Here is a 26,175-nt window from a genome sequence, read left to right on the forward strand (position 1 = left end):
CTGTAGGCCTATAACATGGCCCGAAAACAGGTTACCTGCTATGAAGAAAATTTCTAGGGATCTTGAGAGAATCTTTGGTTGAAAACCACATCAAAATGTGGCAATGGATAGATAACATTCCCTTGACCTTCAGGAACAAAAATTGAATTACATTTAGGAGAGGATATAAAACAGTTTGGAGTGGTCACTGATGCTCCTGGATCTTCTTGTGGGAGATGCAAAATGAGCCCCACAAAAAGATGACTAAGAACCTTCACAGAGACGTTCAACATGCAAATCCTTTACGTGCAAAGCTCATGCAAACATAATATGTGGAGACTGTATTGATGATTTAGAATGAACTGTATTTGGAGTATTAATACAAATTCTCCGTACTCTGTGTTACTGTTTATTTTCAAGCGTATTCAATAAAATCGTTCACCTTTATTGTCTTATAAATGAGTTATTTGTTTCCTCTATCATGGAAGAATATTTCGAAGGCCATACAGCGAGAATTGCCATTACTGAACGTGTACGTATGTACTGTACACGGGGACGTAAATGACCCCAGGCGCCCGTAAGTGGGTATCCATCCCACGAGCCTACCTAAGGGTTAATACCCAATCTAATATAACAAATATTTAATGGGTCTCATTACTACAACAAACAACGAAACGACAATGTGCAGCATAGAGACAGCATTTTGCATATTTATAAATTCGAACGAGTTGTTTATTCTTAAGTTTTAGACAAACACTAGCTAGCAACACAAAATGAAAACTACATTTCTCAGCAATACTCACTTTTTTCGGGCCACAATTCTGGAGACGCCCTATCGAGGTTTTCCATACTCAGCAAATTTTCGTCCAGTTCTGACATGCTGCTTACTACAAATAAATTTCAAGTAATGAAATAACCACGCCGAATAAGAAATATGCTACGAAAGTCTCTTACATTATAACGAAATACCTTTCGTTCCTACCTTGATGAATTCTCGCATTTGAAGCATTCGCCATTTCCGCATTCATATGATTCTCAGAATTGAACAGTGCCGCCAATGACACCTTTTAGCAACACCACCTGTGGTAATTGTGGCAATTATATTGCTTATTTTACGAGATAAAATGTGAACGTGAACGTCACATAGTCATCAAAATACTGGGTTCATAAATATTTTTCAAAGGAATATGTATTTTGCAGTGCGTGATTCGGTAACTGGTACTGGTGCAGTAGTGTGACCAAGCTAGCATAATAGTTTTATTTTTCAGCTTTTGACGAAACATATTTTGACAAATAAAAAATATGTACCATATTGTAACATTTGTGAACAATAAATGTTATGTTTGACCTGTGCTTTAGACAGTGTTACTACTCAGGGACCATATACGTTGAAAGCATCGTTGAAGGCTGTTAATCATTTGAAATCGATTTGCAAAAGGAAATAAAGAAAACATGGTTTTGCGACTGGTTGCTGCTTATTTGGTAATTTTTATAAATGAAGACTCAGAAGGAAATAATCGATAGTGATGAATGACGTACATCTCTGATCATCGTGCATTCTGTATTTGTCACATAGTGGTCATTGGATTGGATTTAATGTGACGCATAGACCATTATATACTGTTGTGACGTTCTATATATGTGTGAATACGCGGAGGTCAGGTGTATTTTACCTTTTATTTTTCAGTGTTGTGATTTGGTATCCGATTTGCTACAGCTGCAATGGAGGAAACAGAGGGGACTTTCAGTGACGTTTTAATGGATTCACATAATACACAGGTGACACAGCTTGGTCATGGGTTACGCCCATTTACAATACTTGTCCATTAAACGCGCTTGTCAGAAGAACGACTATGTGTATCATAAATACGTGTATGGTTTGTAGACAAGAGAGACCGCGAGAAGAATACTACATTTCAGCGATGGAATTTTAGAAGAATGCACTGCAGAGGAGGTTTGTGTCGCTGAATCTGACGGGAAAACTTTGGACACCGTTGCGGCTGTCGATCCGGTATGTTACATATCTGTAACTTTATCACTATATTAATTACGCGGTTGAAATTGACACCGGATTTCATTGTAAGGTCACAGGACAACAAAGTAAGTTATATACTTAAATATTATATGTATATTGACAGATAATAATGGTAGAATTCACGTCAATATGAGATGTGAATAATACTCCTTGCCTCATCCCACATTCGTTGGCAATACATCTCCTGCCACTATTCGCTGTACAAAAGTACAACGTCTACCTTTGTCCCAATGGTAGACGTGTGCATGCAAGGAATATTGAAGGAGAAATGACCCAGCTTGTGCTAGTTCGCAGCCCAGACAAGTAAACAATCGAAAGGCTCGATACGATGACATACCGTGGCGTCAGTGTGTTTACAACTCAACAACGGATTCCGTCAGAGTTGCCCTTAAATTTTAGTTGATTCTTTTTACGAAAAGTTTCAATCATAGTGTTAACAAGCTTATGTCACTGTAATAGTCTTTTCAAACACTTTCAGATGCCGTTATACAAGTACATCATTGTGTTAAAAAAAATTGCTTCAGTATCTTAATCAATACAAAATATAAAGCTACTTGGTGTACAATCATTTGCCGAAAACCTTGTTTATATCTGGAATTGTTCACGAAATAAAATGGGTGTTAAGCTTTCCATGACTCACTGTGTATAACATCGTAAATGAAGTCCTCTCTGAATTAAACAATAAGATGCCTTGCAAGGCATTTGATTGTGGGGTGGGGGGGGGGGGGGGGGGGGGGAGGGGAATAAGATGTACACTCCCGCTTCCACAGATACATTTTTGGAATCACTGCAGAAAGTATAAGATTCCATTGACAAAAAAAGAAAAAAGTTAGGTACCGAATCTACTGTTATTTCTGATCTTTGTAAATTATTTATAGAAAAAGCTGTAGTAGCAGCCTGAAATAGATAAGGCTGTAGATTTGGGTTGCATACTGCTTTCGGGTATTTTCACAATTAAAAATTCTTCCTTATTGCGCTCTGACATATGACCACTCAGCAATTTCTCAGTGTTTCACTGAGCCAGGTGTTGTTTTTTTAACAATGACAGACTTATGTACTCCAATTCTCTCAGTGCATTATAAACTGTTCAACAGATGTATGCAGGTGAAAGTGATGCAGTCAGTTTGGGACACAGTTACTGTAGTAAAGATGCAGGACGATGAGACATTGGGATGCTCGCACTTACGTGACCTTGCTGGAAAGCTACACTGTTGACATTATTCTTACACCTTGAATTTTTAAATAGACGAGGAAAGCTTTTTGCTAGGGTTGCAAGGACTGATCCCGTCGTGTACCTTTCATAGTGGACTGGTCAGATTTGTCCGTGTGTTCTGCCTCAGACATATTCCAGAGCTGTAGGATTTGAACATCCAGCCCTCCCCACATCGACTCGGGTGGTGTAATATGGTCGCATACACTATGCTATGGTCGGACTGCCCACACAACTGTTTACCTACCTGTGCTAGTGGGTGGGTATTCAAATGTAGGCTATTCCAGCAGGTAGTCGCATATATCACTGCTCTGGGCTGTGAATGGCAAATTGACTAGTATTAACGGTTTTTTAGATAGAAGGGTGGTTAGTCCAAATACTTTCCTGAGCCTTGCCTTCATCAGCATCTCAGTCTGGACTTTCTATCTCTCGGCAGCTGCAGGTATTACCCATGTGTATTTCTTTTTTTATGGTTCCCTTTTCACTTGATGGATAAGTAGATTTGGCCGCATTTTCAAGTTTGATTATTGGACGTTGTTGATCAAACTGTTCCTGTTTATGTGGCCAGTAAGTAGATGCCCCTTTTCAGTGTCAAATGTCATTAATATGAGATTTACAGCTACACAATCTTAACTCTGTAGTACTTTGTTAAAATATTTTACTACTTCGCCAGGTGGAATCTTCCAAATTGGCCGATATTTTGGCAGGTAGCTTCCCGCGTGTACTCCAGTTGCTAGATGGCACTACAGCTTCCAAAACAGTGGATCAGCTACTCTCTGATATATCGGCAGATCTGGAGGCTTTTACCCAGCCACCACACCGTAAACTATTCGTATAGTGTAGGTGTGGCGTTGACAAGTGTGGCGATTTCTTTTGTAGTCGACGATGTCCTGGGGACCGTGGCTGTGGCACAAGGCAGTCTCTGCTGGGTCCACTACCCTGCGAGCCTGCGACTACGTGGGGGAAACACTTGCCGACTTCTTTGGAATCACTACACCGAAGTATCAGCTCGAGATTGATGAGTACAAGAGGATGGTTCGAGAGGTAACAAAATTGACTGATTTAGGAAGAGCCTGTGTCCTAAATATTGTGATGTTGCCAGATGTAAAGTAAAAAGTATTGTCTTAATAGAATCTCTTCATTTAAATTTTAGGGTGGGAAGCTCAAATATGTAATGCTGACAGATGTTAAATGTCACTGCTAAAGTCGCTGCCTGCCCAGTTCTTGTATTTCTTCATTTGGCATACTGAGTGAGCTAATATTTTCAAAGAAACTGACAGCTTTAAATGTTAAATTTTTTTTAAAATTTTCCCCCATTGCCATGAATGACATTAAGTTCAAGAGTAATGTAAATTCCCAGATGGAATAATGCATAAAATAAAGGAAAGGCAACCACTCACCTTTAGCAGACTGCCACGTGACGTAGATACGCTTAACAGAACACAGTATCGCACAATGGAAACTTCAGGTATGAATTGCAATAATGTATGAAAAGATAGATTGCTACTTAGCATAAAGAACACACATTAAGTAGCAGCCAGATATAATTAACACTTAACACAAAGCTTTCAGCCACAGCCTTATCGACATAAGAGAAACAAACACCATTCTTATACACAAGCAAGCGCACCGCGTCCACACATGACTGCCAACTCTTGACAGTTCGAGCCAGAACACAGCTATCGTGTGGGATGGAAGTAGCAATCAGGAGGGGCTGGGGAAGGGGAAGGAATAGTTGTGTATGCGTAGTGGATGAGAGGAACACGGTCTGACGAAGTGTGCAGGGACTAGAATGTCAACAGGCAAAGCATCTCCCGCTGCGGGTCCGGGGTAAGAATAGGCCTGAGGTATTCCTGCCTGTCGTAAGAGGCGACTAAAAAGAGTTTCAACCGTTTCGGCCTTCCATGTGATGGTCCCCCTTGGGGTTTGACCTCCTTTTTTCCAAATTCTACAGAAGTACGAGCCTTTTGGGGAAGGACACCTTACGTGGTGTATCACTGGTCCTCAGTGCACTAAGACCTTGGCACTCAGCATTGTAACGGCGTTGTAACCACACCCACTATTCCTCAAATTGGGCCTAAACGCCCGATGGGTTGCATAAGTTACGCCCATAGTGCGTCCCCATCTGCACCTACGATCATGATGGACTTTCCATGGCACCCGAAATCCAGCACGGTAGCCAGCCCGTTGTGCTGGGGTCGTCATGTACCCTCTAGGTTGTAGCCCCCTGACAACACAGGGATCGTACTGCCGATACCTGAGCTGCACCCTCCCCACGTTGGCCAAGGAGTAGATGTCAGTCTCCTTGGGGCATCAGGACTCCCGGCAACGGTCATCCTGCCAGGTGGCTCTTGCCGAGGCTGGGTGGCGCCCGTGGGGAGAGCCCCTGGTCGGAGTGGGTGGTATCGGGGCGGACGTTTCGCAGATGAAACATCAACATGTATCAGGTCACTCTGGGGCCGAGTCTTTTAAAAAGAAAGGTACTGTCTCTGGTTCTGGTTCTCCTGCCCTTTCCCCCTTGGCCACTCCCTGGGAGGAAGGACAGGCCCGCCGGCTTGGGGCGAAGTACTTCCCCCGCTATTTAGTCTGTTCTCGGACCGATGGGGGGACGTTCGCCACCTCCAAGCCCATGTTCTTTGTCCAGCACATCGAGGACATCTTCGGGGAAATCGAGGCTCTCAGTAAAATGCGTTCAGGGTCCGTTCTTATAAAGACCACCTCCGCCACACAGTCGGCGGCGCTCCAGGCGTGCGACCGACTAGGGGGCATCCCAGTGTCCATTGTCCCGCATCTCTCACTGAATAGGACGCAGGGGGTTATTTTTCATCGGGACCTCCTGCTGCAATCTGATGAGGAGCTCAGGTCCAACCTGGAGCGCCGAGGCGTGCATTTCGACCGGCGAGTCCAGCGCGGCCCCAAAGACCGTCGCATCGACACCGGGGCCTTTATCCTCGCCTTCGAGGGGGACGTTCTCCCAGAGAAGGTAAAGGTGATGTGCCACCGGTGCGACGTGTGACCTTACGTCCTGCCTCCTATGCGCTGCTTTCGGTGTTTGCGCTTTGGGCACATGTCGTCACGGTGTTAGGCTGAGCCCCTTTGTGGCGATTGTGGACGTCCTCTTCACGAGGAACATACATGCACCCCACCACCTCGGTGCGTCAATTGTCCTGGCATCCACTCGCCTAGATCTTTAGACTGCCCCGCGTATCAGATGGAGAAGAAGATTCAAGAATTAAAAACTTTGGATGGTCTCGCTTATTCTGAGGCCAGGAAGAAGTATGACCACCTCCATCCCGTGACGTTGACACCTTCGTTTGCCTCAGTCGTGTCCACTCCTTCCACAGTATCCTCACTCCTATCCTGTCCCCCCCTCCACCTCCTCACCCCATCCGGGGTCTATGCCTCCGCCTCCCAAATCCCTCCCTTCCAAATCCTCCTCCCTCGCGATCCTCTTCTCAGGCGTCCATCGGGGAAACGTTCCGGACCCCGGCTTCCGAGGTCCGGCGTTCCAAAACAGACCCCGCGCGTGAGGACCTTCTTCGGGTCCAGCCCACCATCCCCGTGCCTCATCGGACTTCCAAGAAGAAGTCTTTATCCCCCTCTCCATCCCGGCACGTTTCATGTGACGCTCCATCCGTGAGTCGCTGCTCCCGGCCGTCCTCAGTTTTGCCGGGACGCTCTGCTGCCAGACGCTCAGCTGGCCTCTCATCGGCGAATGTGCTGCCCCTCCTACGCAACCCAGGAAAGCAGCCGCAGCTGGCAACGACTCGATGGAACACGCTCTGCCTCCGGCCGGTTGTAGCATTGTTCCCTCGAAACCTAGCACTCCGCGGCCGTCGAGGTGACCAGCTCTTCACCCGTTTCGTTCCCCCTTTTTTTTCTGACTAGCGATGGCTTTGTTACATTGGAACATAAGAGGTATTCGATCTAATCGGGAGGAATTACAACTGCTGCTCCGCCTGCACTGTCCGCTCGCCCTTGGTCTCCAGGAAACCAAGTTGCGCCCGACTGACCGTATTGCCTTTACCCACTATACCTCGGAGCGGTATGACCTCACCCCTGTGGACGGTATTCCAGCTCATGGTGGGGTCATGTTGCTCGTTCGGGACGATGTCTATTACCATCCCATCCCATTGACCACCCCACTCCAAGCAATAGCTGTCCGTATTACTATTTCTGCCTTTACTTTTTCAGTTTGTACCGTCTACACTCCATCGTCATCCGCAGTTAGTCGGGCTGACATGATGCACCTGATTGTTCAGCTTCCTCCGCCGTTTTTATTGTTTGGCGACTTCAATGCCCATCATCCCCTTTGGGGCTCTCCTGCATCCTGTCAGAGAGGCTCCCTCTTGGCGGATGTCTTCAACCATCTCAATCTTGTCTGCCTCAATACTAGCGCCCCGACTTTCGTCTCGGACTCTACTCATACCTACTCCCACTTGGACCTTTCGATCTGTTCTACCACTCTTGCCCGTCGGTTCGAGTGGTATGTCCTTTCTGACACCTATTCAAGCGACCACTTCCCCTGTGTCGTTCGTCTCCTGCACCACACCACATCCCCACGTCCTTCAAGCTGGAACATACCAAAAGCTGACTGGGGACTTTACTCCTCCCTGGCGACCTTTCCGGACCACGATTTTCTCAGTTGTGACAGTCAGGTCGAATACCTCACGGCTGTTATCATCAATGCTGCCGAACGTTCCATTCCTCGTACTACCTCTTCTTCACGTCGCGTTTCTGTCCCTGGTAGAATGAGGCTTGTAGAGACGCTATCCGTGTTCGACGACGTGCTTTATGCACCTTTCGCCGCCATCCTACGTTGGCGAACTGTATTGGATACAAACGACTCAGAGCGCAATGCCGTAGAGTCATCAAAGACAGCAAAAAAGCTTGTTGGGCCTCTTTCACCAACTCCTTTAACAGTTTTACTCCCTCTTCTGTCGTCTGGGGTGGCCTGTGCCGGCTGTCGGGCTTTAAGGCCCACTCCTTGGTACCTGGCGTGACTTCAGGTAATGGGGTCCTTGTTGATCCTGTGGATGTCTCCAATGCCTTCGGCCGCTTTTTCGCGGAGGTTTCAAACTCCGCCCATTACCACCCTGCCCTCCTTCCCAGGAAAGAGGCAGAAGAGGCTCGGCGACCTTCCTTCAACTCGCTGAATCTGGAAACTTATAATGCCCCCTTTACTATGCGGGAACTCGAACGTGCACTTGCACTGTCCCGGTCCTCTGCTCCGGGGCCAGATGCCATTCACGTTCAGATGCTGGCACACCTTTCTCCGGCAGGCAAAAGCTTCCTTCTTTGTACCTACAATCACATCTGGACCGAAGGTCAAGTCCCCATGCGTTGGCGTGACGCCGTCATTGTTCCTATACCCAAACCTGGGAAGGATAGACACCTTCCTTCTAGTTACCGCCACATTTCTCTTACAAGCTGTGTCTGTAAGGTGATGGAACGCATGGTTAATGCTCGGTTAGTCTGGATTCTTGAATCTCGACGGCTACTTACCAATGTTCAATGCGGCTTTAGTCGCCGCCGCTCCGCTGTTGACCACCTTGTGACCTTTTCGACATTCATCATGAACAACTTTTTGCGAAAGCGCCAAACGGTAGCCGTGTTCTTCGATTTGGAGAAGGCTTATGATACCTGTTGGAGAGGAGGTATCCTCCGCATTATGCACAGGTGGGGTCTACGCGGTCGCCTGCCCCTTTTTATTGATTCCTTTTTAACAGATTGAAAGTTTAGGGTACGTGTGGGTTCCGTATTGTCCGACGTCTTCCTCCAGGAGAACGGTGTGCCTCAGGGCTCCATCTTGAGCGTAGCCCTTTTTGCCATAGCGATCAATCCAATTATGGATTGCATTCCACCTAATGTCTCAGGCTCTCTCTTTGTCGATGACTTCACGATCTACTGCAGTCCCCAGAGAACATGCCTCCTGGAGCGCTGCCTTCAGCATTGTCTAGACAGCCTATACTCATGGAGCATGGCAAATGGCTTCCGGTTCTCTGAAGAGAAGACGGTTTGTATCAACTTTTGGCGATATAAAGCATTCCTTCCACCATCCTTACATCTCGGTCCCATTTTTCTCCCATTCGTGGAAACAACTAAGTTTCTAGGGCTCACATTGGACAGGAAACTTTGTCGGTCTCCGCACGTCTCTTATTTGGCGGCTCGTTGTACATGTTCCCTTAATGTCCTCAGAGTTCTTAGTGGTCATCTTGGGGAGCGGATCGCACTGTCCTGCTTTGCTTGTATCGGTCCATAATCCGATCAAAGCTGGATTATGGGAGCCTCGTCTACTCGTCTGCTCGGCCATCCCTCTTATGCCGTCTCAACTCCATCCACCATTGGGGGTTACGTCTTGTGACCGGAGCATTCTACACTAGTCCCATCGAGAGTCTTTATGCTGAAGCTGCCAAATTACCATTGACCTACCGGCGCGACGTACTGCTTTGTCGGTATGCCTGCCGGCTGTTGTCAATGCCCGACCACCCCTCTTATCAGTCCTTCTTCGCCGATTCTCTCGACCGTCAGTATGGGTTGTATGTGTCTGCTTTGGAGTCGGCTTTCGTCGTCTGCTTCGACAATTGGATTTTGCCCTCCCTACCACCTTCAGAGAGGGTGAGGCTCCGGTTCATATTTATCTCGACCTCAGCTCGCTCCCGAAGGAGGGTACTCCGGCTGCAGTGTATTGCTCACGGTTTGTCGAACTTCGTGCGCGACTTGCCAGTCACACCTTTATTTACACTGATGGCTCCAAAACTGACGATGGTGTCGGCTGTGCCTTTGTCGTCGGGGCCGTTACCTTTAAATACCAGCTCCTCGACCAATGTTCCAGCTTTACGGCCGAGCTTTTTGCTCTCCATCAGGCCGTTCAGTATGCCCGCCGCCACCGCCATTTATCGTATATACTCTGCTGTGATTCACTCAGTGCTCTTCAGAGCCTTGGAGGTCCATATCCGGTCCATCCCTTTGTGCAATGGATCCAGCAGTCCTCCATTCTTTTGCTGATGATGGCTCTCCTGTCAGCTTTCTGTGGGTTCCTGGCCATGTAGGAGTGCCTGGGAATGAGGCTGCTGATGCTGCAGCCAAGGCTGCGGTCCTCCTGCCTCGGCCAGCCTCCCATTGTGTCCCGTCATCTGACATTAGTGGGGTTGTTTGTAAGAGGCTTGTCATTGTGGTGGGATACTTGGTCATCACTTCAAGGAAACAAGCTCCGGGCAGTAAAACCGTTCCCAACTGCTTGGACAACCTCCTCCCCACCATCTCGGCGAGAAGAGGTCCTTCTGACTAGGTTGCAGATTGGGCATTGCCGGTTTAGCCACCGCTACCTGCTCTCCGGTGACCCAGCCCCGCAGTGCCCTTGTGGTCATGCATTAACAGTGCGCCATGTTTTATTGTCGTTTCCCCGTTTTAGTCAATCTCGTGTTGTCCTGTCTCTGCCATCTACTTTACAGGATATTTTAGCTGATGACGCTCGAGCAGCTGATGACGCTCGAGCAGCTGATGACGCTCGAGCAGCTGATGACGCTCGAGCAGCTGATGACGCTCGAGCAGCTGATGACGCTCGAGCAGCTGCTCGTGTTCTTCGTTTCATTACTTTGACTGGCTTGTCCAAAGACATCTAACTCTTTTACTTATTTTATCTGCATCTTTGTAAGAACTTTCTGGTGGCCCCCCCCCCCCCCCCCCCTTGAGTTTTACTAGATTCTCTGTGCTCTAACAACTGTGACTGGGCGCTAATGACCTCAGTAGTTGGGCGCCCTTAACCCCCGCCCCCCCCCCCCCCCCCCAAAAAAAAAAGAGGCAAAGAATCAGGAGGTTGTGGGACATGGAAGTGAGGAAAAGGGACTGAAAAAGGAGAGGCCTCACCCTGCGGTAACAACTGTCCCCACTCCCTCCACCCAACAGTTTCCTGTCCTGTCTCCATCCTGTCATCTACCCCCAGTTCTTGTCTAGCACCCACTTTGTTTGCTACCCCCTGCAAACACAACTCTCCATCTTTCCTTGCTCCTTTCCTTTTTTCTTTTTACCTCACTTCCCTGTAGGCCAGACTAATAGGTCATTTAAGTTAAGGTACAAAGAACATTGAAATGTTTATCAGCTTATAAATTTTGAGAAGCTAGCTGTAGCCATGGATATTCGTGAAACTGCCACCCTCCTTGTGCCCTCCGCCCCTTCATTAGATATGGATGAGGATCCTGGAACTTTGCATATGCAAGACAAAGGCAAGAAAGTGGATCTACTAGAACTGGGTGTACAGAACTATTATACATCATTTCAGTGCAGTAATGTGTTCATTGTAAGTAAGTATTATAGTAGTTCTTGTTCATTCAAAAAAGACTATCATTCCACTTGGGACCTGTGGAATGGTACATTAGCTTATTTGTTTGAGTTGTTAATATTTGTCATGTATTATTGTTTTTCTGACATGTTCTACATCCTGGAGGACCTCCTCACTATGGATCAATTGGAATGAAAGTAAATCTAATCTACGTATGAGAAACTATAGTGGCCCTAAAATAGCCTTATAAAAACTAAGTTCTGTTTAAAGTACATTATTACATGTGATGCAGCTTTACAACAAGATCAAAGGGCCTTCCTGGTTCATCTGCTGAACTGATTTCAAGCATCGTCTGTGTCCAATGAACATGCTGAGCCAGATGCAGTTGCCTGCCCTGTTTTAGGGGAAGCCTCTCAGCCTACAAGATGAGGGCAGTCACAGAGGGTGGAATTCTTGGTAGTTGGTAGTTTCAACTTTAGGCACATAATGGCAGTCCACGATGATAACGGCTGCCAAGGAGGGGAATTAACATATTATACGCTCTGCGTACATACTGTGAGGAGTCATTCCAGATGTAGGTCAGGTGCTTCTGGATACCACAAGTACAGGGTGCAGTGAGATGCAGGTGGTGGTTCATGTCAGCACTGTTGGAATAGATTCTCACTGGTTTCGGGTAGTTAGCTGACGTGGTAAACACAAGCAGTCGTGCTTGTGACATGAGGGGAGAGCTTATTGTCTGTGACATAGCTGACAGGACTGACTGTGGATCTTTAGTACAGAGCTGAGTGGATCATCTGAATCGGAGACTGAGAGTTCTGTGACGATGTAGGTTGCAGATTCGATGACATGCATCACAGAGTGATGGTTGTTGGGTTCCGTTCAATAGGTCAGGGGTCCACTACACACAGAAGTGCCTACACGGGCATTGGACGATTCCTTGGTGAGACGGTCTCAGGGAAACTTAAGAAAGGGCTTCAGTCTCAAAGAGTGCAGTGCAAACAGAGGGTGAGAGTAGACCTAGGAACAATAACTATTGTAGTTGTAAACTGTTGTAGCTGCATTGGGAAAGAACCAAAGCTCCAAGCACTTACAGAAAGTGCTGAAACTCAAATCGTTATGGGTACAGAAAGCTGGCTAAAGATGGAGATAAGTTCAGCCGAAATTTTTGCAAAGAACCTCACTTTGTTCTGGGAGGATAGATTAAATACAGTTGGTGGTGGAGTGTTCATTGCTGTCAGAAGTAGTTTAACTAGTAGTGAAATTTAAGTAGATTGTTCCTAGGAGTTAGGATGGGTAGAGGTTATACTTGACAACCAGAATAAATTAGTAATTGGTTTCTTTTACCACCACCCCCCCTTGCCCCCCAAACTCAGATGATTTAACTGCGGAACAGTTCAAAGAAAATAAGTCACATTTCAAATAGGAACCCCAATCATTCGATTAGTTCCTGGTGACTTCAGTCTAACCTCGATATGTTGGCAAAAAATAAGTGTAGTCGAGGGTAGGCATAAAATGTTGTCCAAAATCGCACTGAATTCTATATCCGAACATTATTTTCAACAATTAATTCAGCAGGCCACTCAAAGTACAAAATGGTTTCAAAGACGTACTTGACATCTTAGCAACAAATAATCCTAAGGAAATAAGGATCATCATGACAGATACAGGGATTAATGACAGCAAAGTCATTGTAGTAAAACTGAACACCATAATATTCAAACACACGAAAAAAGTCTATTTAACATAGCAGACAAATTCGCTTCATGTCTTCCAAAAAAAGACAATCTCCACTCTTACCAATGTGATGATGTAAGCATAGTCTATATCTGGTCTAAACTGAAAGTAGTATTGACAGCAACTCAGAGGTCTGTATCAAATTAATAAGGGATGGTATTGGCCCCCCCATGGTACATTAAAACAGGTCAGAACACTGCTGCAGAAGCTATGAAAAAAGTGTGGCAGATTTAAAAGAATACAGAATTAGTGAAATTTTATAGGAGCTTGAAATTTAGTGCAAATTTCAGTGAGATTCTTTTAATAGTTTCCACAGTGACACTCTGCCTTGAAATTGGACAGAAAATCCCAAGAGATTATGATCATATGTGAACCATACCAACAGCAAGATGCAATTGATATCTTCACCACGTGGTAGCAATGGTAATGTTCCTAATGACAGTGCAACCAAAGCAGAGTTATTAGACACAGTTTTCCAAAATTTCTTCATGAAAGAAGACAGAGTAAGAATTCCAGAATTTTAACCAAGAACTGCCAAGATGAGTAACTTAGATGTAGATATCTTTCGTGTAGCAAAGCAGCTTAAATCAAAGGCAAGGCATTTGTTGCAGATTGTGTACCAGTTGGATTCCTTTCAGAGTATACTGATAAAGGAGCTCCATAATTAATGATCACGTACAACTGCTTGCTCGTCAAAGGATCTGTGTCTAAAGACTAGAAAGTTGCACAGGTCACGCCATTGCTAAAGAAAGCAGATAGGAGTAATCCACTGAATTACTGACCTATTCTGTCACGTGCACCACAATCTGCAGTTGGTTACATCCTGTTCCGCAGAGGCTGCCACAGTATCCTCTTCAACATTTGAACGAGGCCTGCAGGCATACACACAGTGCATAGGGTGATGCTTCCCATCCTTTTCCGCCATTCTGCTAAGGAAGTACAACCCCCCCCCCTCCTCCCCCCTCCCTGGGGCCCATGGATCTTTTGTGGGTACGTGTGTTGTATGCCCGGGGCCCCAAGCGGTTTCTACTCTCCTGGGCTTCATTCCCTTCCCTGTACAGACCCCTTTGCATCCTAACTCCCTGCCTTCTTGCCCCCCTCTCCCCTTTTTTTACCTCGGTGTTTCCCTTTGTAATGACTCAACTATTCACTTGGTTCTGCTATTGATGTCTCATTTTTCCATTCTCCCCTTTTTTCCACGAGATTTGACCTTCCCTTCTAAATTCTGTTTCTGTAATGTGAGCCAATTGGGGAAGAACTCTCCCTAGCATCTCAAACGTGGGTCCCGCCCCCTCCCCCACTAGGTCACCAGCATGTGTAGCCAGTCCATATGGTGGGACTGTTATGTACCCATCTTGTTGAGCCTCTTAACATGTGGATCACATTTCTGGTACCTGAGCTGCCCTGCCTTGTGTATGCCTAGGGATAGTGGGTCATCTTTTTGGGGCATCAGAACTCCCAGCAACGATTATGTCAAGCAATTTTCTCTCTGCACATACTTTTGCTTCCTTTGCCTTCCCTTCCCTGGCCTGGCCACCTCCTGGGATGAGGCCACTGGCTTTCCTCCTTACTTGGTATGCTCCAGTATGGATGAGGAGACTTTCATCACTACCAAACTACTCAACGAAGGTGAGTTCGGTGATGTTAACTCACTTAAGATGCGATCTTGTTCCCTACTGATGAAAACCTCTTCTAAAAGTTAGTCAACTTCCCTTTGTGGTTGTGAGCACTTAAGAGATGTACTGGTGATCTTTAATCGTGACCAGTTCGTAAATATGACCCAGGAAATTATCTTCCACAGGGACCTCCTCCATCAGTCTGATGAGGAACTTGGGACTTATCTGGACTGGCATGGCATTGATTTTGTCTGCAGAATCCAGAGAGAACATAAGGACAAAATCACATTGATACTGGCATTTTCATCCTGACTTTTCAGCGGAACACTGTTCAAACATGAAGCCCTATATCCCACCTTCCTTGTGCTGTTTCTGGTGTCTCTGTTTTGGTCACTTGTCTTCTCGATGTGAAGTGAATCCTATTTGCAATGATTGCATCCTTCCTCTCCATATAGGAAGTCCTTGCACCCCACCACTCAAGTGTGTGAACACACTGTTCCGGCCCACATTTTGCTGAATCACTGTATTGTCCAATCTCTAAAAAGGAAAGGCAGATTTGGGAATTGAAAAATCTTAACAATCTATCCATCTCAGAGGCCCGACAGAAATTGGACGTCTCCACACCTTATCTTTAATGTTTACCTTTGCTTCTGTTGTGTCCTTTCCTCTTCCTCAATCCATTTAACCAGTGGGAATTGGCCACCAACCTTGCTTTCTGCACTAACACAGTTCTTGGATCATACCGGAAGCACAACCAAAGGCTTATACACTTATCGGTGGCTAGCCAATATCCTGTACTTGCCCTTTTGAACTGTCTCTGGTGCGATGGGGAATTCCCTTCCCAGTGGTGAGAAGTTGTCATTATTCCAGTTTTGAAATCGGGTAAACTGCCACTCGGGATGGACAGTTATCGTCTGATCAGTTTAACCAGTGTCCTGTGTGACTTGCCTGAACATATGTTGAGTTGAAGGTTGTATTGGAGCCTTGAATCCCAAAATCGTTTTGCCAAAGGCACTCTACTGCAGATAATTTAGGCCCCGGAGTTTGCTACTCGAAAGGCTTTTGCCTGGCATAGACTCATTGTTGCAGTCTTCTTCGATCTGCATAAAGTGTATGATAGCACATGGTACCATCACATCTTTGCCACCTTACATGAGTGGCACACCTGATTTTTACCCGGAATTTTGTTGGATGCCAGACTTTCCAAGTACAGGTTGGCACCTCCGATAGCACCTCCCATCTGCAGGAGAATGGCGTTCTGCAGGGTCCTGTTTTGAGTGTTGCTCTCTTTCTAGTGGCTATTGACAGTATGGTGGTGGCTGTGAGGTTAGGGTGCCCCTCCTCTTTGTATTCTGCAGATTTTTTTGCGTTTATTTTTGTTTGTCCATGACGGGCATTGTCTTATGCAGACTGCAGGGAGCAGTACAGTAAGTGCAATCTTGGGCTCTTACTCCTGACTTCCATTTTTTGGCTACCAACATGTGCATTATTCATTTACTCTGATGTGGCTCTATCTGGCAATGGTCCAATCCAGTCTAGATTACAGGAGTCTCGCATACTGCTCGGCATCACATTCAACACTCCATTGTGGGATACAATTGGCAACTGCTGTCTTTCAGGCTGGCCCCATGATTAGCTTCCTGTAGCAGAGGCAGAAGTTTCACCCTTGCAGGTTCTGCACCAACAAGAGTTGATCGCTTATGCGTTAGACGTCTGTTCCCGGGGCACTTGAGCTGCAATCTCCTCTTTTCAGATACAGACGTCCACCTCCCACAAGGGTGGTGCTGGCCAGGGGTTAAGATGCCATCTGTATCTGGTCCCTTTTTTACAAACTTCAGCTTTCTCCTTAACCCCGTTCTCCAGGCCTGCTCAAGTACACCTCTGTGTTGCATCCCCCGTCTGCAGCTCTGTGTTGACCTATCACAAAGGCTGAAAGACTTGGCTCATCATTAGTCCCTCCACCACCAATTATTCTCCAGTCTCCCTGCAGTTCAAGGTTCAGAAGTAGTCTATACCAATGGCGCAATAGTTGCCTGTCAAGCTGGCTTTGCATGTGTTCATGTGGGATGTAATAAACTCCGCTCTATGCAGATGGCAGAGTGTTTTCACTGTGGAGTTAGTAACACACTGTCGTGCTCTTGAGCACATCCATTCCTGCAGCAGTGAGTCCGTCCTTACATTGATGATTCTTTGAGCAGTTTATGAGCCGTAGACCAGTGTTACCCTCATCGTCCCTGGGTCCTGACAATTCGAGGTTCCCTTTTTGCCCTCGAACAATGTGGTTGTTCGGTGGTCTTTGTGTGCACCTTGGGTCATATTGGAATCCTGGCGAATGAACTCTCAGAGAATCTGGCCGAATTGGCTACCGGCAAGGCACCCCTCAAGATAGGTATTCTGGAACTGGACCTTTGATCAGTACATCTACATGTACCTGATTACTCTGCAATTCACGATTAAGTGCATGGCAGAGGGTTCATCGAACCAACTTCAAGCCATTTCTCTACACTCTAACAGCGCACAGGGAAAAACAGAGCACTTAAATCGTTCTATGTGAATTCTGATTTCTCTTATTGTATTGTGATGGTTATTTCTCGCTATGTAGGTGGGAGCCAGCAGAACATTTTCGCATTCAGACGAGAAAGTAGGTGATTGAAATTTCACGAGATGATTCTACCACAGTGAAAAATGCCCTTGTTTTAATGACTACCACCAAAATTAAAAATCAAAAGGTGAGAGATAAATAAACAAATACTAAACAAAATGCATACAAAACTCTCCCAGAGAGAATCCCAGAGTGCCCCAGAGAGCATCCCAGAGTCACACAGAGAGCATTCCAGAGTGTCCCAGAGAGCTAAAAACACTAAGAAGAATCGCTTCTCGGCTTTTGGCAAGATCAATGTGTAGAAATGTATATAAAAATATTTTGAAAAAATTCAAAATAACCCGCCCACCTCCCCAGGAGTCGGAACTCCTGCAGACATAGTCATTGATAAGTTTTAAATCGTAAATAAAGAATAATAATACTGCATGGCTGTGTAAAACATGCAGTTGCCTCGAGATAAATTAAACGCAGCTGCCTCGTAATATAAAGGCACTACAAGTCGTCAGAACACAGCTCAGCTGCCTGCAAGTACTGATAAGAGCAGCGCCATACGTCACATTTCCTGCAGATAATTAGCAGCTAACTGGGCGCGGCAGGAAGCAGCGCGCTGATAATCCAACATGGCGGCACCGGAAGCTGAATTTTCCAGCGGATCGCGCTCTGTTAAAACTAGAGCGCGATCCGCGGCGGCGCTGCGGCTGCCAAGCGAAGCTCGTTCAAGGTCACCTGCCAATATGGCGGCGCACACAGCCATGCACATACACCCACCCACCTCCCCAGGGGTCGGAACCCCTGCAACCCACAGACATATTATAATTAATAAATAATTAATTTAGAGATCTAAAAGATAAGAATTTAAGATGAAATTAGAGGTAGACTTTAAAAAAAAAAAAAATCTCACGAGATAGATAAGGATGCTTCGCAACTTTATAACGACCAATAAAATAAAAAAATTAAAAATCAAAAGGTGAGAGATAAATAAACAAATACTAAACAAAATGCATACAAAACTCTCCCAGAGAGAATCCCAGAGTGCCCCAGAGAGCATCCCAGAGTCACACAGAGCATCCCAGAGTGCCCCAGAGAGCTAAAACACTAAGAAGAATCGCTTCTCGGCTTTTAGCAAGATCAATGTGTAGAAATGTATATAAAAATATTTTAAAAAAATTGGCTGTGTGCGCCGCCATATTGGCGGGTGACCTTGGACGAGTTTCGCTTGGCAGCCGCAGCCCCGCGGCGGATCGCGCTCTAGTTTTAACAGAGCGCGATCCGCTGGAAAATTCAGCTTCCGGTCCGCCATGTTGCATTATCAGGGCACTACTTCCTGCTGCACCCAGTTCTTATCAGTGGGAACTTCCGCAGTACAGGCAGCTGCATGCTCATTTGACTCGAGGCAGCCGCACTAAGCACACAGCCATGCCGTACAGGAGGAGAAGATATAAAAGAAGATCAAGAATGCCTGTGTACAAGACTGTGGATACATTTAATCTTACTCCTAATAATGTAGCACAAGAAGAGCTACTAAGTGGACCTATTACTTTTGTAGGAGCTAAGATTCACTTTTCTTGTACAACTACAGAGGTTGTAACTGGTAATGGTTGGTTAACTATTGCTCTTGTGAGGGGCAGTGATAAGCCTCAATTAGGCTTGGAGTCCTATTATGACAGAGATATTATTTGTTATGTCCTTTCACACTCTCCCCTATTTCGCGATAACACAAAATGAGCTGTCCTCCTTTGAACGCTTTTAATTTCCTCTGTCAGTCCCATCAGATGTGGATCCCATGCTGCACAGCAAAACTCCAGAAGAGGGTGGACAAGCATGTTGTATGCAGTCTCTTTGGTCGATCTGTTGCATTTTCGAAGTGCTCTACCAATGAATCCCAGTCTTTGGTTTGCTTTACTCGCAACTCTATGTGATCATTCCAGCTTAAGTTCCAGAAAGAGATTTTCATGCTGCAGCGGAGTGTGTGCTGATATGAAACTTTCTGGCAGATTAAGACTGTGTGCTGGACCGAGACTCGAACTGAGGACCTTTGCGTTTCACAGGCAAGTGCTCTACCATCTGAGCTACCCAAGCATGACTCCAGACCCGTCCTCACAGCTTCAATTCTGTCAGTACCTCGTCTCCTACTTTCCAAACTGCAGTTCCTTCTCTAAATCCTCGCACAAACGAAAAAATGGCTGACATAGAAATAAGTGTCCAAGGAATAGAAAAGCAACTGGAATTACTCAACAGAGGAAAGTCCACTGGACCTGACGGGATACCAATTCGATTCTACACAGAGTACGCGAAAGAACTTGCCCCCCTTCTAACAGCCGTTTACTGCAAGTCTCTAGAGGAACGGAAGGTTCCAAATGATTGGAAAAGAGCACAGGTAGTCCCAGTTTTCAAGAAGGGTCGTCGAGCAGATGTGCAAAACTATAGACCTATATCTCTGACGTCGGTCTGTTGTAGAATTTTAGAACATGTTTTTTGCTCGAGTATCATGTCATTTTTGGAAACCCAAAATCTACTATGTAGGAATCAACATGGATTCCGGAAACGGCGATCGTGTGAGACCCAACTCGCTTTATTTGTTCATGAGACCCAGAAAATATTAGATACAGGCTCCCAGGTAGATGCTATTTTTCTTGACTTCCGGAAGGTGTTCGATACAGTTCCGCACTGTCACCTCATAAACAAAGTAAGAGACTACGGAATATCAGACAAGCTGTGTGGCTGGATTGAAGAGTTTTTAGCAAACAGAACACAGCATGTTGTTATCGATGGAGAGACATCTATATATATCAATGGAGAGACATATATATATATATATATATATATATATATATATATATATATATATATTTTAGAAAATTGTAGCGAAATACAGGAAGATCTGCAGCGGATAGGCACTTGGCGCAGGGAGTGGCAACTGACCCTTAACATAGACAAATGTAATGTATTGTGAATACATAGAAAGAAGGATCTTTTATTGTATGATTATATGATAGCGGAACAAACACTGGTAGCAGTTACTTCTGTAAAATATCTGGGAGTATGCGTGCGGAACGATTTGAAGTGGAATAATCATATAAAATTAATTGTTGGTAAGGTGGGAACCGGGTTGAGATTCATTGGGAGAGTCCTTAGAAAATGTAGTCCATCAACAAAGGAGGTGGCTTACAAAACGCTCGTTCGACCTATACTTGAGTATTGCTCATCAGTATGCGATCCGTACCAGGTCAGGTTGACGGAAGAGATAGAGAAGATCCAAAGAAGAGCGGCGCATTTCGTCACAAGGTTATTTGGTAACCGTGATAGCGTTACGGAGATGTTTAGCAAACTCAAGTGGCAGACTCTGCAAGAGAGGCGCTCTGCATCGCGGTGTAGCTTGCTCGCCAGGTTTCGAGAGGGTGCGTTTCTGGATGAGGTATCGAATATATTGCTTCCCCCTACTTATACCTCCCGAGGAGATCACGAATGTAAAATTAGAGAGATTAGAGCGCGCACGGAGGCTTTCAGACAGTCGTTCTTCCCGCGAGCCATATGCGACTGGAACAGGAAAGGGAGGTAATGACAGTAACACGTAAAGTGCCCTCCACCACACACCGTTGGGTGGCTTGCGGAGTATAAATGTGGATGTAGATGTAGAACTTTACAGAAGCTCTTCTGCGAACCTTGCAGAACTAGCACTCCTGGAAGAAAGGAGGTAGAGTACTTGCCTGGGAAAGGCAAAGGTCCTGAGTTAGTCTCGGTCAGGCACACAGTTTTAATCTGCCAGAAAGTTTCATATCAGCGCACAATCAGCTGCAGAGTGCAAATCTAAATCTACACCTAAATGGATACTCTGGAAATCACATTAAAGTACCTGGCAGAGAGTTCATCGAATCACCTTCACAATTATCTGTTATTCCAATCTCATATAGTGCACGGAAATCAAATATCTTTCTGTACGAGCTCTGACTTCCCTTATTTTATCGTGGTGATCGCTCCTCTCTATGTAGGTCGGTGTCAACAAAATATTTTCGCATTCATAGGAGAAAGTTGGTGACTGAAATTTCGTGAGAAGATCCTGTCGCAACAAAAAGCACTTTTTTTAATTTAATTTATTTATTTATTTTTTTTTCCAGCCCAAATCCTGTATCATTTGTGACACTCTCTCCCATATTTCGCGGTAATACAAAACGTGCTGCCTGTCTTTGAACATTTTAGATTTACTCTGTCAGTCATATCTGGTAAGGATCCCACACCGCACAGCAGTATTCTAAAAGAGGATGGACAAGCATAGTGTAGACAGTCTCCTTAGTAGATCTGTTAAATTCCTGCCAATAAAACACAGCCTTTGGTTACCATTCCCAACAACATTTTCCATGTGTTCCTTCCAATTTATCTTTTCTAAATAGATTTGCAGTTCGTTTTGATCTTCTGATGACTGTATTAGTTGATAAACGACAGCATCGTCCGCAAACAACCAAAGATGGCTGCTCAAATCGTCTCCAGACTCATTTATATAGATAAGGAACAGCAAAGGGCCTATAACACCACCTTGGGGAACACCAGAAATAACTTTTGTTTTACTCGATGACTTTCCATCAGTTACTACGAACTGTGACCTCTCTGACAGGAAATCGCACATCCAGTCACATAATTGAGACTATATTCCATTGTTGTTGTTGTTGTTGTTGTTGTTGTTGTTGTCATTGTGGTGGTGGTGTTCTTCAGTCTTGAGACTGGTTTGATGCAACTCTCCATGCTACTCCCCCCAGGGGGTCCACAACTCTTTTGTGGATACGTGCGTGGCGAGCACGGGGCCCCGAGCCATTGCAGCCTTCTTTCTCTCCCGGGCTGCATTTCCTTTCCCTTCCCCTCCTTTCCCCTCCATACCCCTTTCCCCTCGCCCTCTCCTCTCCCTCTATTGGTGTCCTTGCTTATGTTGGCCCCCGCTATCCTCCTGGTTCTGTTGGTTTTACACTCCGGCTTTGTTGCGTAATCATCTCCTCCTTTTGGCATTCCTTGGTCCCCTCTGGGGTTTGACCTCCATTCCAAAATTTCTCTTCCGTAGTGTGAGCCATTTGGGGAAGAGCACCTTACCTAGTGTCTCCAACGTGTGCCCTCCTAGTACATTCCACCTTTTCTTTTACGTCGTTGTCTGATGCTAGGGTGCATAGCCAGCACGGTAGCCAGCCCGTGTGGTGGGGTCGCTATGTACCCTTTTGGTTGAGCCCCCTGAACACACAGGGATCACACTTCTGATACCTGAGCTGTGACCTCCTCATGCATGCCTTGGAGTGGTTGCTCGTCATCCTGGAGCATCGGAACTCCCGGCAATGGCCGCCGTGCCAGACGGCCCTTGCTGTGGCTGGGTGGCGCCCGTGAGGAGAGCCCCTGATCGGAGTGGGTGGTATCAGGGCGGACGCTATGCAGATGAAACGCATACGGGTCCAAAACTCTGGCCGCTCTTCTGCGGCCGTCTCTCTGCGTGGTACTGATTCCTCAAGTGCTGCTTCTCTTGCCCCTTCGGCCTTCCCTTCCGTGGCTACCCCCTGGGAGGAGGGTCAGGCCCGTCGTCTAGGGGCAAAACCTTTCCCCCGTTATCTAGTTTGCACCAGGACTGATGGAGATACTTTCACCAGTGTCAAACCTTTATTCTTTGTGGAACACATTGAAGACAAGTTTGGCGAAGTGGATTCCCTGACCAAGATGCGGTCAGGTTCGTTGCTGATAAAAACTGCTTCGGCTGCCCAATCTGCGGCCCTTCGTGCCTGTACCCATCTTGGCACAATACCCGTGTCCATTACCCCTCACCAGTCTCTAAATATGGTACAAGGTGTGATTTTTCACAGAGACCTCATCCTTCAAACTGATGAGGAACTTCGGGACAATCTCGGACGGCGGGGTGTTCACTTTGTTCGGCGTGTTCAGAAGGGTCCTAAAGATAATCGTATTGATACTGGTGCCTTTATCCTGGCCTTTGAAGGGGATACCCTTCCTGAGAAAGTTAAGATTATGGTCTATCGCTGTGATGTGAAGCCGTACATCCCACCTCCTATGCGGTGTTTTAAGTGCTTGCGTTTTGGCCACATGTCTTCTCGCTGTTCCCAGGACCCTCTCTGTGGTGACTGTGGACATCCACTCCATGAGGGGAGTCCCTGTGTTCCCCCTCCTGTATGTGTAAATTGTCATGGTAGTCATTCTCCACGTTCAGCAGATTGCCCAGTCTATAAGAAAGAAAAAAAGATACAGGAGTATAAGTCCCTTGATCGTTTAAGCTACACAGAGGCCCATAAGAAATATGCACGATTGCACCCTGTGTCCATGACATCTAGTTACGCCTTGGTTACATCTTCATCCCTTCCTCCCCCTTCCTTACCCCCATCCCGGACCCCTCTCCTTCCCCCCTCCCCTGCGGCTCCCACACCTTCTCCTCTGGGCACTGCTCCCACTCCCCAGCCAGAGAAGTGTCCCACTCCTTCGGCGTCTGCCGGTCAAGGGCGCCTCTCCCGGGATGCCCCTTCCCGGCACCTTCCAGGTCAAAGGTCTGCTGCAGCGCGGCGACTGCGAGAGCCGCGGTCTATCGGCCCCCAGGTCGCCCGGTCTCTTTCTGTTCCTGATCTTGCTGCAGCTGGCTCCATTATGCCACACAGCCCTCCTCGATCTCAGCCTGAAAAGAAGAAGAAACATAAGTCCCGGGACAAAGAGCCTCTGGTGTCACCGGAGGTCCCTTCCCCGACTTCACAACCGGATTCTGACCTGTCGTTTATGGATGTCACCCCCTCCTTGTCGGTGACGGGTGGGGACCCGGCGGTATGACTGGATTTAGCGTGTTCAGCCCTCATTTAAACCATCGTTCTGTGGTTCTCCAATGGAATTGTAATGGCTACTATCGTCACCTTCCAGAATTGAAATCCCTTCTTTCGTCCTACTCAGCAGCTTGTGTGGTTCTCCAGGAATCTCATTTTACTGATGCTCACTCACCGACCCTCCGTGGGTTCCGTGTTTTCTGTCGAAATCGGGTCGGACCCTTGCGGGCTTCTGGTGGCGTTTGTACGTTGGTCCGTACAGACATTGCTAGCACGTGGATTCCTCTCCAAACTACATTGGAAGCGGTTGCTGTTAGGGCCCACTTAGACTCTGCAGTCACAGTATGCAATCTTTATCTCCCTCCTGACAGGACTCTTACACCTGCTGCCTTAACCACCCTTCTTCAGCAACTTCCTCCTCCCTTCCTCCTCCTTGGGGATTTTAATGCTCATCATCCTTTGTGGGGCAGTGCCTTTCCATCTAGACGAGGTCTTCTTATAGACCAATTTATTGCAGACCATGACCTGTGCCTTCTTAATGATGGCTCCCCTACTCATTTCAGTGCTGGTCATGGTACCTTTTCTGCCATTGATCTTTCTCTTTCTTCTCCCTCTCTCCTCCCTTCATTACACTGGTCGCCACACGACGACCTTTGTGATAGTGACCATTTCCCGTTGATTATCACGCTCCCTTCCCGCTCCCCGATGGAGAGGTTACCTCGTTGGTCTTTCCACCGCGCCGATTGGCCTCTATATACTGCACAGGTCGAGTTTTCTCCCTCTTTGTCGGGTTGTATTGATGACGTCCTACGTAACGTGTCTGACGCGATTGTTCGCGCTGCTAACCTTGCTGTCCCGCGCTCATCTGGACAATTTCGTCGTCGGCAAGTCCCGTGGTGGAGTACGGCCATTGCCATTGCCATTGCCATCCGTGATCGCCGTCGAGCTTTGCAACACTTTAAGAGGCACCCATCTGCAGCCAGCCTTTCTACCTTTAAGCGCCTTCGCACTAAAGCCCGTTATTTAATCAAACAGAGCAAGCGGATATGTTGGGAACGATTCGTTTCTTCCCTTGGTTCCACTGTCCCTCTGTCACGGGTATGGGCTACACTTCGCTCTCTCCAAGGTTGCCATCGGCAGTCCACCCTCCCAGGCCTTCACCTCCCAGATGGCATTTGTACGGACCCATTAGTTCTCGCAGAACATCTTGCGACCCATTTTGCAGTGGCATCAGCGTCGGCCTCCTATCCAGCTGCTTTCCTTCATCAAAAACAGCAGGCTGAAGCTGTCACCTTATGTTTCACCACTTGTGAGTCAGAATCTTACAACGAACCTTTCACTGAATGGGAATTTCTTTCTGCTCTATCTTCTTCTCACGGTACGGCCCCTGGCCCAGATTCCATTCATAACCAGCTGCTTCAACATCTCAGTGCTCCACAATGGCAACATCTTCTTCGGGTGTTTAATCGTATCTGGCTCCAGGGTGACTTCCCTTCTCAGTGGAGGGATAGCATTGTGGTTCCTGTCCTTAAGCCTGGTAAGAACCCCCTATCTGTTGACAGCTATCGGCCAATTAGTTTGACCAATGTTGTTTGTAAGTTACTTGAACGGATGGTAGCCCGTCGGCTCAATTGGGTCCTCGAATCTCGGGATCTCTTGTCGCCTTACCAGTGTGGCTTTCGAGAGGGATGGTCTTCAATCGATCATTTACTTCTCTTGGAATCCGCAGTTCGGCAGGCTTTTTCCCAGCCCCGCCATTTGGTTGCAGTGTTTTTTGACCTTCGCAAGGCCTATGACACGGCCTGGCGCCATCACATCTTACTTACCCTTCATCAGTGGGGTCTTCGGGGACCACTACCGATTTTTATCCGCCAGTTCCTGATCCATCGGTCATTCAGAGTTCGAGTTGGTACTGCTTTTAGTTCTCCACGGA

General features: G+C 46.6%; 2 protein-coding genes across 6 annotated transcripts in view; one reads left to right on the forward strand and one right to left on the reverse strand.

Moving 5' to 3' along the window:
* LOC124716661 (protein lin-52 homolog) overlaps positions 1-1,175 on the reverse strand; it is a 41,279-nt gene extending 40,104 nt beyond the window's left edge. The window contains exons 1-2 of one of the 4 annotated variants that reach the window (XM_047243198.1): positions 949-1,175; positions 783-866 (exon numbers count right to left, since the gene is read on the reverse strand). In XM_047243198.1, coding sequence (XP_047099154.1) covers positions 783-866; positions 949-1,003 — 139 coding nt within the window. In that variant the 5' untranslated portion in view covers positions 1,004-1,175. The remainder of the gene's footprint in view (positions 1-782; positions 867-948) is intronic. The other 3 variants (XM_047243200.1, XM_047243197.1, XM_047243199.1) reach the window with 3 other exon arrangements.
* Positions 1,176-1,336: 161 nt separating this feature from the next.
* Positions 1,337-26,175, forward strand: part of LOC124716660 (protein FAM177A1) — a 39,593-nt gene continuing 14,754 nt past the window's right edge. Inside the window, exons 1-4 of one of the 2 annotated variants that reach the window (XM_047243196.1) lie at positions 1,337-1,461; positions 1,667-1,758; positions 1,865-1,990; positions 4,104-4,268. In XM_047243196.1, the coding sequence (XP_047099152.1) occupies positions 1,702-1,758; positions 1,865-1,990; positions 4,104-4,268 (348 nt within the window). In that variant the 5' untranslated portion in view covers positions 1,337-1,461; positions 1,667-1,701. Of the gene's footprint in view, positions 1,462-1,524; positions 1,759-1,864; positions 1,991-4,103; positions 4,269-26,175 lie in introns of those variants that run through there. The other variant, XM_047243195.1, reaches the window with a different exon arrangement.

The sequence above is a fragment of the Schistocerca piceifrons genome, chromosome 9 (assembly GCF_021461385.2).
Source record: "Schistocerca piceifrons isolate TAMUIC-IGC-003096 chromosome 9, iqSchPice1.1, whole genome shotgun sequence".
NCBI classification, from domain to species: Eukaryota; Metazoa; Arthropoda; class Insecta; order Orthoptera; family Acrididae; genus Schistocerca; species Schistocerca piceifrons.